General features: G+C 49.5%; 1 protein-coding gene across 6 annotated transcripts in view; it reads right to left on the bottom strand.

The window, feature by feature from the left end:
* DISC1 (DISC1 scaffold protein) overlaps positions 1-6,393 on the bottom strand; it is a 348,149-nt gene extending 341,756 nt beyond the window's left edge. For all 6 annotated transcript variants that reach the window (XM_030839535.2, XM_060286276.1, XM_060286277.1 and 3 more), the window contains exon 1: positions 6,050-6,393. In XM_030839535.2, the coding sequence (XP_030695395.2) occupies positions 6,050-6,386 (337 nt within the window). In that variant the 5' untranslated portion in view covers positions 6,387-6,393. The remainder of the gene's footprint in view (positions 1-6,049) is intronic.
* Positions 6,394-15,661: the final 9,268 nt, after the last annotated feature.

Here is a 15,661-nt window from a genome sequence, read left to right on the forward strand (position 1 = left end):
CTCTTCCTAGATGAAGAGCAGCACATTCTATATACAAGTGTGGAAATCAATACTTGCCTAAGTTATCTTCAAAAAACTTCCCTGGTGGCACAGTGGTTGAGAGTCCGCCTGCCGATGCAGGGGACACGGGTTCGTGCCCCGGTCCGGGAAGATCCCACATGCCGCGAAGCGGCTGGGCCCGTGAGCCATGGCCGCTGAGCCTGCGCGTCCGGAGCCTGTGCTCCACAACGGGAGGGGCCACAACAGTGAGAGGCCCACATAGCGCAAAAAAAAAAAAAAAAATTGTTATACCCAGCAGTAAACATTGCAATTGATAAATTCTAAATTAAAGAATTCCTTCTTTCTTCCTCCACTCACCTGCCTATCTATCCATCCATCCTATATTCACTGGGTACCTACCAGGGGCTGCTTACTTCTTGATGATGTTGGTGTATCCCAACTGCCATTCTGATGAAACAGCATCCAGAAACTTCAAAAAATTAATTCTCTTTTTTCCCCTGGACCGTGGCTTCTCAAGGGTACGGACAACAATCTACACGTTTTTTTAAAATCTCAACAGCCACCACGGTGTGCGGCAATGTGATTTGTGCATTTCAATAAACTCTTGAACTGAGAGGAACTTCTGGAACTCTTGGTTGGTTTCGAAAGACATAAAAATAACAAGACGGGGTTAATCCACACACGGGATCGCTCAATCTAAAATATAATAAATCGTTTAATTCAACTCAGTCAGAGTGGAATAAACCATGAATGGGCTACATACAGGAGGGGAAAGGTGATCAACCAGAGAGCTTCCTTGAGTCGAAGGGGTTTACACTGGAGTTGGGAAGGCGGGTTAAATACACAACAAACTGTAACAGAAGAAGTGGAAAAGAGTAGATGATCCCAGAAGACCAGAGAAGGCTGGGAAGTATTACTGGCAAGATGTGGAGAGACTGGGGGCAAAGAGGACAGATTCCATCATGTTCTTGGTGGACAGAATAAAGTGTGCAGGAAAAGGGTCAGAGTAACCATTTTAGGGATTTAGTGGCCTGTTTACGGAAGGCCTGGAAAGGAATGCTAAGAATTTGCTTGCAGGACCATACTGAGTCTTTGCACGGGGAACAGGGACCTAATCAGATCTCTGCTTTAGGAAGATTATCCTGGCAGCAGTGTGCAGGCCCGACTGGCAGGAGGTACTAAGCAGAGAAATACTGACACAATTGTCGGGACTGGGAAGACACAGGAAGGACTGAGATGTCTTTGGAAGAAGCGTCCTAACGGTGGCTGCGAAAATCTGAGGGTTGCCTTAAATCACCCGGAAAGAGTACCAGGCTTCGTTAGATCTCCCCTTTCGACTGGATGGTCCTTGTGGACAATCTGATACATCTTTAAACACCCTGCTGGGTACACCACAGTGCCATGCATACAGTAAGTGCCAAGTAAATGTTCCTGGACGGATAAATACAACGGAATGAATAAATGGATAAATTAGTGTCTCTTCTACGAGAGAATTCCATAACCAGAGGAAAACAAAAGCATTGATAAGAGTCAGATCTACTATTTGAATTGAATGCAGATTATCTATACCCAAGGTCAGCTGTCTCACATTCCACTATGCCCGGCTCATGGCTATAATGAAAGCATCAAGGAAATAGTAATAAATTGTACGGAGTTGAGACCTTACAACTTCTCATCACCAGAAGAAAAAAAAAAAAAAACTTTGTAACTTTCTAAGGTGAGGAACGTTAACTAGACTTACTGGGATGATCATTGCACAATGTACACAAATACCTGTTCCGCACCTGAAACTAATATAATGTTAGTGTCAATTAAACCCTAATTAAAAAAAAGAATTGTACTGAGATACACAAACTTTTTTTCAGCAGAGGATCTGTAATCACAAAACAGCTTTCACAAGTCTATGTTTCCAGTGTATGAGAAACAGAGCCCCCATTTATCTTCTCTTTGCTTTTTTTCTTATTCCACCGCTGTGAAATTGTCCTCCTTTGCCTATCAGTATTTTAGTAAGATGAGATATGCTTTCATTTATAAATGCAAAACACATACATTCTCCTGTGTCAAAAACAGAGCCTAGGGGGGCTTCCCTGGTGGCGCAGTGGTTAAGAGTCCGCCTGCCGATGCAGGGGACACAGGTTCGTGCCCCGGTCCGGGAAGATCCCACATGCCGCGGAGAGGCTGGGCCCGTGAGCCATGGCCGCTGAGCCTGTGCATCCGGAGCTTGTGCTCCGCAACGGGGGAGAACACAACGGTGAGAGGCCCGAGTACTGAAAAAATAAAACAAAAAAAACAGAGCCTAGGGCTTCCCTGGTGGCGCAGTGGCTGAAAGTCCACCTGCCGATGCAGGGGACGTGGGTTCGAGCCCTGGTCCGGGAAGATCCCACATGCGGCGGAGCAACTAAGCCCGTGCACCACAACTACTGAGCCCGCGTGCCTAGAGCCCGTGCTCCGGAACAACAGAAGCCACCACAACGAAGAGTAACCCCCGCTCACTGCAAATAGAGAAAGCCCACGCACAGCAACGAAGACCCAATGCAGCCAAAGATAAATAAATGAATAAGATTTAAGAAAAAAAAAAAAAGAATCTAGGTCTATTTATTTCAATTACCTCATTTAAGATCAGGCCCCCTACACCTATGGTTACCATTATAAGGACCAAATATATATTTCTCAGCAGCTGCACTTGGTAAATGCACTTGTCCGTGCCTCACCGGCCAGAGCTCAACAGATTTGACCACCTGATCGTTTGAAGCTTCTTCCAGCAACAAATTCTGTGATTCTGTTTTACAACACCCGAAGACCAAGAAGCGACCCTAGTGATCTCAGGAAGCCTATCTCTACATCCACTTATGAGCCATGACAGGAGGCAAGTGGCCAAAAGGAAGGAGGGCCGGATAAAAGGAAGCAGACAGAAAACCGATGGTCATGTCGGCAGCTAAGCACACCATGTGGGCCCCTGACTGCCTTCCAAAACCAAATAGAAATACCATGTCACTCACTGGTCAGCCACAGTTCTCCTCTCCCGCTACCACTTGGTATGAAAAAATGGGAAGCTGATGGTGAAGTCTGTGCTCAAAGAAGCAGCTGGTAAACTCTGATTTCAAGAGAAAATGGATTTGGCACGGTCAGAGCATCTGTGGCAAGTATTTTTTAAACTGCATGACTGTTGCACGAAAGATACTTGCTAAGGAATTTTCACCACAGTCATTAAAATCGAGAACAAGAGAAGATTCCCAAGGGCTAAAAGGCTTACATTATAAATGGTGCTGGCTGGAAAGTGGCACAGCTATGCCAGAGGGGACCCGCCCCAGCCCCAGGGTGGCCGCCCAGGGCATCTCTGGAAGCACTGGTCTCTGCTGGCTTTGCATGAGAACCTGGCATATAAGCTGAATTAGTATCATCATTGTCAAAAAGATTATTCTAATTCTGGTCGAATGATCCTAATCTAAAGATTTTATACTCAGAAACTTTGTTCTGTGCTGGTCTTTAGATCTTATTATTTAAAGGTCACCCCTGTATCCTCTCTTCACTCTGAAGATCTTTCATCAAACTCTGACCAAAATCACAATAAAATTCACACATTAACCATTTAATCGCTAATCCTTCTTCGACCACAATTTTAAGAATTTTTTTAAAAGGAAAAGTTTTAATGAACATAATAAATGTGGGCTTTTTTTTCCTAATGTTTGAGCAATGAGCTACTGTTATTTTTGTCATCTAATGAAACAATAATAGTTTGCATGCAGTGTTTCGGAAGTAGAAATTGATGAACAGGGCACAGGAATGGCTTACAAGAAAAGAAACACCAAACTACTGGTCTGCTTTGCTGGGATTATGGTGGTTTTCAGTGTTCTTTTTCTTGTTTGTAGTTTTCCGTGCTTCCTGTAACGAGCACCCACTACTTTTGGAAAAAGAAAAAAGAATAAAAGAGGAAGAAAAGAATAAGGGAAACAGTTGAATTAGGGATTGTTTCTGCAACACAGAAACCTGGCACACACTCTCCCTCAGGTGCACAGACTTTGCCTGACGGTCCATTTCTGGGGGCATCTCAGGTGAACAGTGAGGTCCTTGCAGAAATGTCCTGGGTCCCAGCCCTGCCAGGTAACCATGACACCAAAAGCCTCAATCCCAGTTTACCCGTCTTGTGCCATCCTAAGGGTCCTGGCAAATGTATGTTAAAATAAAATATTCATGCAAACTCTATTTAGTTTTGAGATCTCTGATGAGTTCTTTCTTTTTCCTTTTTCTCAAAGTGTTTATTCAATACTCTATTATTTTAGGGGATTTCTGATGAGTTCTTGTGATACGTTCTTTGAAGGTTTTAGTACGTTTTTTCTCGGCAAATTTTCACTGCTTATCTTTACAAGAAGACAGCTTAAAATGGGATTTCTTTTTACACAGGGATGAAAACAATTAAGATTATTTCAAAGTCTCTTCTGCCAGGGCTAACAATTCACTCGTATTTTAGAGTCTATAAATATGCAGGGTATATTATTATCAACTGTTCTAACACAGGTCTGCTCTGAACTACAGTTCGTCTGCATAACGTCAGCTTGGCCAGTGGTTGAGAACACAGCTGTGAGAGGCACCCACACCAGGGTTCTAATCCTAGCTGTACCCTCAACAGCCACGTGACGTTTGGAAAGAAGCAGGGTGACGCTGCATCTCAGCTTTGTACAGGGAGAGGATTCTAAGTATCTACCTTACAACAGTCTGGGGCAGATTTCACCAGAGCGATTCCTGATAGACTGCCTGGCACACACCGCAAGCGGTAAAAATAAATTGCAGACGTTCTTATCCCTCTGGGTAGCCGTGATGTCTTCTATGCGAGCAGTGACTTGCATGCCTCAAGGAGCTCTCGGGTCTTTTACCTCATTTGAGTCTCAGGCAGCTCTATCAGCCCAAAACGTTACTGTCGCCGTTTTATCTTTTTCGTAAACAGATGAGGAAACTGAGGCTCAGGGTCACAGAGCTTAGAGAGCAGCTCCCGGCCTCTTTTTGCTCAGGTCTCGACTGACCCTCAAAAGACTTCATGCGCCAGGCCTGAACTTAACAAGATTAAATTTCCTTTAAAAAAAAACTCCGCTATTCATACTTTACTCAAATCAAACTGGTTTTTCTACACCACTCCAAGTTAATGAGGTTTTGCTTAGTGAAAAGAGCAACTGAGCTGATGATTTAGAGCTTACTGTGTATCTCAGCTCTGGGCTGGGGGTTCGAAATCGAGGCTCGGAGATGTTAAAGGACTTGTCAAAGTCGCCCGGCCCTCTTCTGACGCAGCAAGGACACATACTGCCTGACTCCAAACCTCATTCTCTTCCCAAGTCTCAAATTCCTGTGCATGTATTTTAAAAGTGAGGATGGTAGGAGACGTCCTGCCGTTCCTGAAAAGCAACTGTGCACTTAATGGCCTAAGTGTCAACCCTGAGTGTTGACAGCGTGACCCGTACTCGGGGCGGTGGAAGCGGAGGGATCGCTCCGAGCCGGGCGTGGGCGTCACTACTGCCAAGGAAACGCGAGGTGAAACTGCTCGCCGAGCAGCCACTTGGGGCGGTACCAGCACCAAGTTCCTCAACCCACCCCAACCTCCAGGTCCCCGATGCGGTGGAAGCCGAGGCTCGGCCCGGGGTCGGGCCGCGGTCTCGGCACCGGGCGCCCGGGCATCCCCTGTCCCGCGATTGCGCGGGTGAGGGCGCACGGCGACCCGAGGTTCGGGCGGCGCAGTCCCCGGGCTCATCCAAACCCGAGCGCGCCCCGGCCGCCTTCCTCGGCCACCGGGACCCGCCCGGGCGGGTCCGACCGGCGCTGCTGCCAAAACTGCGGCTCCCGGGATCTCAGCACGGTCTTCGGGGAGGACCCGGCGCGACGTCGACCCCAGCGCGGCGCGCCACGCGGTCCTGCTTCAGTTTCCCTCACCTCACAAGGATGCATAAACCCAAAATGTTAACAGCGGCGCAGCCCGGACCTGCACGATTTCCAGACGTTACAGCGCACCCTCCCCGCCGGACCTCCGCCCCGACCCGCCGGGCCGCCGTGACAGCACCCCTACCTGCGCGGTGGCCCCCGCCGCCACCGGCCGGGGCGCCCTGGGGACCCCCGCCCAGCATGCGCCCCGCCGGTTCCTCACGCTCCGCCTCCTCCGCCTCCAGCTCCGCGGCGGCCGACGGGCTCCGTGCGCCCCGAGGCCCGCGGCGGGGGAAGCGAGCGGCCGCGCCGGACGGGAAGTGGGGAGGGGGCTGGCGAGGAAGGGGAGGCTCCTTCCTCCTCACGGGGCGCGCGGGCGGTTTCCTCCCCAGCCTCGGCCCCGGCACGCGCGCGCGCACACACACACAGACACACACACACATACGCACACAGCACGCGCACACACGCACGCACACACACATACGCACACAAGCGCACACACGCACACGCGAGAGGTCGGGGCGGGCGGGGCCGGCGGGCCTACAGCCTGCGTCCCGGACCTCGGGAAGTTTGCTTTTCGCTCTCGCCCGTTTGCTGGAGGAAAGCGAGAGGGGAAGTGCGGTGGGGAGAACGGGTGGTTCGGAGAAGGAGAAACTGGGAGGCCTTCCTGGGGCGGGGGGCGGGGCGGGTCTACGAGGGTGCCTCGCAGACACTAATTAGGGAAGTGACCAAAGGGTTGATGGAAGAGATGGAGGGGAGGAGAGGGGCGGGGGGAGGAGAACGAGGGGAGACGACAGACCACACTGGGAAAGAGGGGGGCGAGCAGTTCAACATGAAATGAGGGTCCAACTATTTGAATCTTCTGGCAGCACTGGACTGGTCCCAGATCCCCCTCTCCACTTGGGGCAGCCATCCCAGGACACAGCTGCGATCCGTGCGGAGCTCGAGTCCCTTCACTCTTCGGTTCCTTCAGGGGGGATCCTGGAGCATCGCTGAGGCCGCACCTGTCAGACACGGTTCTTGCCCTTAAGGGGCTCCCCTCCAGCAGGGAAGAGACATATGTGCGTATAAAACTAAATAACAGCATGCAGTGGAATATGCCACGAGCCAGAGGTTTGGCACAAAACATTGCAGAATATGGGGGTAAGAGGGAGTGTCGTGAAGAAGGATCGGAAAGGCTGTCTGGAGGAAGGGAAAGGATCCTGCTAGAACTACAGGAGGGTCAAGGTCCTTCATGAAATAAGAACCGTGTGCGTGAAAACACCTGGACATGCTTAGGAGTCGGAGAGTTGTGGGATGGAATGAATATGAGCGTGGATGTGAAGCATGTGGGGAGATGGTGGAAGGAACAAAGAAGTTGGATCAAGCTGAATTTAACGGTGTAGACCACGAAGCAGAGATCTGGACTCAGTGCTGTGGTTTGAGAGATTAGAAAAAAGCTGTTTGTTTAGCTAGTTGACAGAAACATGGGGCAAGAGGTGACCTCCACTAAATGAAGTGGAAATGCCGGAACTGCCCTGGTATCCTGGAAAGGCATTATCTAAAGGCTTAGGGAGGTTGCAGTATTAGAGTGGATTTATCACATATGACCTGCTTACTCACTCCGAGAGAGTCCACAGGGCACACCGTTCACCGTGACCCTGAAAAATAACTTTGTGACCCAGCATCGTTGGTCAGCTCTTCTCTGTAGGTCAGAAATTATAGTGGGAACTATGCCACTGCAGTGTGGGTCCTTAAATGCAGTGAGGATAATTGGACCCCAGGGTAGCTGGGGCCACATGGTGGCAATGAATCACCAAAGGCAGGGTGGGCATGGTTTCTGTAACGGACAGCAGAGTCAAAGCAGCAACTGGAATACTCTGACCGCCACAAACCTATGGCATTGGCCAGTTAATCATGGGGTTCTTCGATGAGAATGCTACTGAGTTCTTATTTGATCTATATGAGCAGAAAAGTTCTAGGTCAAGGGAACAAAAGCCGAATTTTAATTATCAAAACAGAGAGCCTCCATCAATTCCCAGACTTGCATCAGTTTGCAGACCCAAAACTCCTTGAACGAAAGAGATGTCTGTCTCTTCCAGGAAAGACCTCGCAACGCTGCCAAAATATATATATACTGTTAATCTTTCTTCAGCCTTCCCCAAAGGGACATAGGGCCTTTTACTCGGGTGACTGTGCACTGGGAGAAAGGAAGTAATCAGACTTTTCAGGAATTAACTGGACACTGGCTCTGAACTGACCCTGAGTCCAGGAGACCCAGACCATCATTGCAGTCCACTAGTCCAAGTAGGGGCTTATGGAGGTCAATGGAGTTTTAGCTCAGGTCCATCTCCTGGTGGGTCTCTGCACTCATCCTGGGGTTATTTCTCCAGTTCTGGAAGGCATCATTAGAATGATAGTCAGCAATTGGCAGGATCCCCACGACGGCTCTGGGGCCTGTGGAGTGAGGGCTGTTTTGGTAGGAAAGGCCAAGTGGAAGCCACTACAACCTGCCTCCGCCTTCGAAAAGAGCTAACCAAAGGCGAGACTGCGTTTGTGGAAAGATCACCGAGATCAGTGCCTCCATCAAGGACTCGGAAGATGCAGGGGTGGTGATTCCCGGCACCTCTCCGTTCAACGTGCCCACGTGGCCTGTGCACAAGGCGGATGGGTCTTGGAGAATGACAGTGGATTATCATAGATTTAAGCCCACGCTGACTCCCCGTGCAGCTGCTGTACCGGCTGTAACATCGCTGTTTCAGCAAATCCGTACATCGGCTAGTATCTGGTATGCAGCTGTTGGTCTGGGAAACGTTTTCGCTCCATACCTGTTAGTAAAGACCACCAGGGCAGCTTTCTTTCAGCTGGCAAAACCAGCGGCGCAGCGAAGACTGCCCTACCTCAGGGATAGATCAGTTCTCCAGCCCTACATCATCATTTGGTCAAGCAGGCACCCTATCGCCTTTCTCTTCCAGAAGACTTCACACTGGTCAATTCCATTGATGATGTTATGCCGGTTGGACCTAGTGAGTGGGAAAGACTAGCTATTCTAGGCTTATCGGTGAGACATTTGTACGCCAGAGTGTGGAAGATAAATCTGACAGAAATTCTAGAGCCTTCCATCTCAGTGGGATTTCTAGAGGTCCGGTGGTATAGGTGAAGGATAAGTTGTTGTATTTGGCCCTTCCTATGACCGGAAAAGAGACACAACACCCAATGGTCCTCGTTGGGTTTGGGAAGCAACATATTCCTTATTTGGGGGTACTACTCAAGTCCATTTACCTAGTGACCTGAAAAGCTCCAGTTTTGAGTGGAGCCCAGAACAGAAGAAGACTCTGCACCACGTCCGGGCTGCCCTGTGAGCTGCCCTCTGCCATCCGAGCCACATGATCCCACAGATCCCGGGGTCAGTGGTGGTAGCTTCTGGTGGGGGCTGGGTCAGACCCCTATGGGAGGGTCACATCACAGACCCTGAAGGTTACAGAGCAAAGCCCTGCCATCTTCTGTGGATAAGTATTCTCATTTTGAGAAACAGCCTTTTACTTACGGCTGGGCCTTAGTACTAACTGAACGTTTAACCGTGGGCCACCACATCGCCGTGCAAGCTGAGCTGCCCTCCGTGAACTGGGTGCCGTCTGACCCACAGGCACGACTCTGGGCACGCACAGCAGCATTCCATCATCAGATGGAAGTGGTACACGTGAGATGCGGCTCAAGCAGACCTGGAAGGCACAAGTAAGTTACATGAGGAAGCGGCCCAAATGCCCAACGTCCCCACACCTGCTACACTACCTGCTGTCTCACAGCCTGCACCTGCGGCCTCATGGCCAGTTCCCTAGGATGGGCTGACTGAGGAAGAGAAAACTTGGGCCTACTTTGCAGATGGTCCTGCATAGTATTCAGGTACCACCCAAAAGTAGACAGCAGCTGTAGCACAGCCCCTTCTGGGATATTCCCGAAGGACAGTGGTGAAGGAAAACCCACCCAGTGGGCGGACCTTTGAGCAGTGAACCTTGTTGTTCAGTTTGCTTGAAAGGAGAAATGGCCAGAGAAACAAGTATATGCCAATTCAGGGACTGTGGCCAATGGTTTGGCTGGATGGTCAGGGATTTGAAAGGAACATGATTGGAAAATTGGTGACAAGGAGATCTGAGGAACAGGTATACAGATAGACCTCTCTGAATGGGCAAGAAACTCAAAGATACTGTGTCACAGATAGATGCTCTGGTCTCAACAGAGGACGATTGTAATCCTCAAGTGGATGGGATGACGCGTTCTGTGGGTACCAGTCAGCCTCCTTCTCCAGCTACGCTTGACATTGTCTAATAGGCTGGTGAGCAAAGCGGTCATGGTGGCAGGGCTGGAAGTTATCCGTGAGCTCAGCCATACAGACTTCCACTCACCAAGGCCAACCTGACCACGGCCACCGCTGAGGGTCCAAGCTGCCAGCATCAGGACCGACAACATAGCAGCCTTCCCCAGGGTGATCAGCCCGTTTGCTACTTGGTGGCAGGTTGATTGCGTTAGACCACTTCCATCGTGGGAGGGGCGGCATTTTGTTCTTACTGGAGTAGATAATTACACTGAATACAGATTTCCTTTTCCTGAACACAACGCTTCTGCTGAAACTACCATCCGTGGACTCCTAAAGTGCTTTATCCACACAGCACGGCTTCTGATCAAGGAACTCACTTCACAGCAAATGAAGTGCGGCAGTGGACCCACACTCACAGAATTCACTAGTCTAACCGTGTTCCCTATCACCCTGACGCAGCTGGCTTGACAGAGCAATGGAACGGCCTTTTGAAGACTCAGTTACAGCACCACTAGGTAGCAGTACCTTGCAGATCTGAGCACAGAACAATGGAACGGCCTTTTGAAGACTCGGTTACAGCACCACTAGGTAGCAGTACCTTGCAGATCTGAGCACAGAACAATGGAACGGCCTTTTGAAGACTCGGTTACAGCACCACTAGGTAGCAGTACCTTGCAGATCTGAGCAAGGTTCTCCAGGAAGCTCTCTGTGGATGCCCTGAATCAGTGTCCAGTATATGGCGCTGTTTCTCCTGTGGCCAGATTCATGGGTCCAAAGAATCAAGGGATGGAAATGGGAGTGGCATCTCTCACTATTAGCCTTAGTGATCCACTAGCAAAAGTTTTGCCTTCTATTCCCACAACCTTAGGTTCAGCTGGCCTAGAGGTGTTAGTTCCGAAGGGGGGAATGGTTTCACCAAGAAAAGCAACAATCATGCCATTTAACTGGAAGTTAAGATTGCCAGCTGATCTGCGGCAACATGGAAGGACATAGAGAATATTATGCTTAGTGAAATAAATCAGAGACAGACAAATACTGTATGATATCACTTATTTGTGGAATCTAAAAAATAAATGAATGTAGATAGCAAAAAAGAAATATGGCATTAAGAGATACAAACTACTATGTTTAAATTAGATGAGCAAGGGCTTCCCTGGTGGCGCAGTGGTTGGGAGTCCGCCTGCCGATGCAGGGGATGCGGGTTCGTGCCCCGGTCCGGGAAGATCCCACATGCCGCGGAGCGGCGGGGCCTGTGAGCCATGGCCGCTGAGCCTGCGCGTCCGGAGCCTGTGCTCCGCAACGGGAGAGGCCACAGCAGTGAGAGGCCCGCGTACCGCAAAAAAAAAAAAAAAAAAAAAAAAAGATAAGCAACAAGGATATATTGTACAGCACAGGGAATTATAGCCATTATTTTGTAATAACTTTTAATGGAGTATAATGTATAAAAATACTGAATCACTGTGCTATAAACTTGAAACTAATATAATATTGTAAATCAATTATACTTCAATTTAAAAAAAAAAAAAAGATTGCCACCTGGCCGCTTTGGGTGCCTTGTGTCTCTGAATCAACAGGCAAAGGAGGGACTTACGGTGTTGACTGCAGTGATCCTCACTACCAAGGGGACATTGGACTGCCGTGCCACAGTGCAGGTAAGGAAGCGTATGTCTGGAATATAGGAGATCCCTCGGGGCACCTCTTAGTATTTCCATGCCCTCTGACTAAAGTCCATGGGAAACTATGACAACCTAGTTCAGGGAGGACTACTAATGGCCCAGTCCCTTCCACAATGAGGGTTGGGGTCACCCCAGCAGGTAAATAACCAGGACCAGCTGAGGTACTTCCTGAAGGCAAAGGGAATGATTCGTTGAAGGAGGTAGTTACACATACCAGCTCCAACCAGGTGACCAGTTACATACCTGAAAACTGTAATTGACGTGAGAATCTCTTCCTTACTTTGTTATGACTCTGTTTCTACATGGATAAGAAAGGGAGAAGATAAAGACGCGTGATGTATTATTTTATATTTTATCTTTGTTTTCTTCTCTTCCTTATCCACTTACATAACATCAGAGGTACTAATAATAATTAAATTTACAACACAGTATTTAAGTCCGAGGACGTGAAGGGGAAGACTGGACATCACCTAAGGACCATGCGTCTTCCTCTGGGGAGAAGGTTAGTGAGCTTAGGGTTATAGTCAGGGCAGTTGCGTCATGTTAAGCGGAAGTACTTTGCTGCTGTCTTTATTTGGAGGCTATGAGTGGCTTAAGGTGATGTGTACGGATGCCAGGTCAACAAGAGTTGGACTGTGACATAGGTCTTATGTGTCAGCTGGGCCAGGCTATTAAATCAACCGAGCCATTTAATCACACTCTGATTTAGGTGTTCCTGTGGAGGTGCTTTTGTAGATGTGGTTATATCTACAATCGGCTGACTTGAAGTAAAGGAGATGACCCTTCATAATGTGGGTGTGTCTCATCCAACCAGCTGAAGTCCCTAAGAGTAAAAACTGAGGTTTCCTGAAGAAGAAAAAAATTCTCCCTCAGGACGGAAGCCTCAAATGCTGAGTTTCCAGCCTGCCCACCTGCCCTACAGATTTCAGAATTGCCAGCCCTGACAAGTGCATGTGCCAATCCCTTACAATAAGTCTCCGTCTTCTGTCTGTTATCTGTCTAGCCATCCAGCCATCCACCCCTGTGGTCCTCCCTTGTCTGCTCCCCCACTTTGGGTCTCCTTTGGTTTCTCCTTTCTCCCCATCCCTTCTTTTTTTTTTTTTTTTTTTTTTTGTGGTACGCAGGCCTCTCACTGTTATGGCCTCTCCCATTGCGGAGCACAGGCTCCAGACGTGCAGGCTCAGCAGCCGTGGCTCACGGGCCCAGCCGTTCCGCAGCATGTGGGATCTTCCCGGACCGGGGCACGAACCCGCGTCCCCTGAATCGGCAGGCGGACTCTCAACCACTGCGCCACCAGGGAAGCCCCCTATCCCTTCTTTGAATCTTCCCCAGCATCGCGCCCTTGGCCTTCCTCTTTTGTTGAGCATCCCTCATCCTCCACCTGACTATCGTATCCACTTCCACGGTTTCAACTACTCTGATACCACCTCGACTGGCATCTTTCACAGCAACCTCTCTCCCAAACTCGATTCGTATATCCAACCTAGTGGCTCTGCTGGTCTCCCAAATGTAGTAACTCCAAAAGGACTCTCACTGCCCTCTCCTGCCCGTTCCCCAAACTGCTGCTTTCCCAGCATTAACTGTTTTCCGAAGGTAGCTTTACTCTCCCCTTGACCCCTCCTCTCAGACTGGAAACCCGGGAGACAATGCTACAGACTCCTCCACCTCGTCCTTGGTGCTCACTGCACCCTGTCCCTTCTACCCCAGAGCTGTCCTTTGTGTCCATCTGCTGCTCTCCACCCCTGCCACCCCTAATTGTATTTTCAACGGCTGCCTGAACATCACCGCTTGGATGTCTAAGAAGCCGTTCAAGCCACCCAAGTTCAGAGCTGTTCTCATCAGCTCCCCCTCAACCCTACACTTCCAACTGTTCTCCTCACCTCACTTCACCTGCTGGCCCTACCATCCCTCTAATCAGCCCAGCAGCACAGTTTGGAAGGCATTCTACGCGTGGTTAGGAGCACAGGCTCTGCCCTCAGATAAATGCGTTCACATCTAAGCCCCACCACTTCTTAGTCTTAAACCTTGGTAAGTTATTTAACTTTGCTAATCTTCAATTTGCTCATCTACAGAACAGAATTAATGATAGGATGTACCACATCAGGTGGTTGTGAGAGGGTCTGATGTATGGTCTGGGGTGGGGAGTAAACACTGGGTTTTTTTTTAAGTCCCCGAGGTGATGCTAAAGTCCAGTCAGGGACTTCCCTGGTGGCACAGTGGTTAAGAATCCGCCTGCCAATGCAGGGGACACAGGTTCGAGCCCTGGTCCGGGAAGATCCCACGTGCCACGGAGCAACTAAGCCCGCGAGCCACAACTACTGAGCCCGCGTGCCGCAACTACTGAAGCCCTCCCGCCTAGAGCCTGTGCTCTGCAACAAGAGAAGCCACCACAGTGAGAAGCCCCCGCACCGCAACGAAGAGTAGCCCCCGCTCGCCGCAACTAGAGAAAGCCTGCACGCAGCAATGAAGACCCAATGCAGCCAAAAAATAAATAATAAGAAAAAAAAATTTAAGTGCAGTCAGGGTTAAGACCACTGATGTAATGGTAGTATAGATGGGTCTGTGGAAGATACAGAAAGACCAGTTAGGAAAGAGACAACAGTCCAGGTAAGAGATCGTGAACATTTGCAATGAGCATAGAGAAGAGAGACCACGTTCAAGAAGAAAAAGTTTGTAAAACTTGGTGACTGGCTGCTGAGGGTAGCTGACAGGAGGGCATCTAAGATGACTCCAGTTTTTACTCAGTTGACCGGGCTGAGCAGATGGTGGTACCATAAGTCTGTGGTTCCTAAATATGTTTGTTCACTATAATCACTTAGGAAATTTTAATATTTTTCCTAGTCTTATATCTTACCTACTGTGCAGGATTGTATATTCCTAGTCTATCAAAGACTTGTGTACAGGAGTGTTCTGTCGTCAACTCGATTATTCTGGGAACTCTGTTCTGCACATGCCTTTCCCTGGATGGTTCCCCGTTATCCTTGGCCAAAAGTGTGATACCTGGGAAGAGGCAGTGAAGCAGCAGCCATCTGACTTGAAAGGTCATTGTTGGTCAGCGGCAGCAGAGACAGATGCAGGGGTGCTGGCCAGTTCTGGCTTGTCCCTTCTCTTCCCCGTCTAATGCCTGGGTATCCTTCCCAACTACTAATCCTGCCAGCCAACAGAATCCCCAGGCTCGTCACCGGATACTTCTCTGTGCACTCATGGACACAAAGGGGCATCGACCTTCCATATCAAGCCCTTCACAGCCCTGTTCTAACAGCCGGACACGCACAGCTCCCCGGTTTCCTGCACACGCCAACTCCTTCACCCATGCCACAGCCTCACCCTTTCTCCAACAGCTGTGTGAGCTCTGGTTCCTATAATATATTCCCTGTTCCACAGCACTCACGGAGGTTCTGCTTCTCCAAGTAAACCCTCACTTACAAACCTACTGATTTCAAATCTCTGGCACAGATATTGCAGAAATCTTCCTTTAGTGTTCTCATTCCCACACGATGCTGAATTAGTTAGGGCTCTTTGATTACAACTAACCAAAACCAATATACCCTAACTTTAGTACAAAGAAAGTTGGGGGACTTCCCTGGCTGTCCAGTGGTTAGGGCTCCGTGCTTCCGCTGCAGGGGGCCCAGTGTTCGATCACTGGTCAGGGAACTGAGATCCTGCAAGCCGGCCACGTGGAAAGCCTGACCCTCGTGGAGCCAGTTCTGAATCTCTACAACTGAGATCCTGAATAGGTCAGGAGCCCCGTCACTGCCATCAAGAGTAGCCAAGGGCCCACACACGA

This window comes from Globicephala melas, chromosome 16 (genome assembly GCF_963455315.2).
Source record: "Globicephala melas chromosome 16, mGloMel1.2, whole genome shotgun sequence".
In the NCBI taxonomy this organism is placed as follows: domain Eukaryota; kingdom Metazoa; phylum Chordata; class Mammalia; order Artiodactyla; family Delphinidae; genus Globicephala; species Globicephala melas.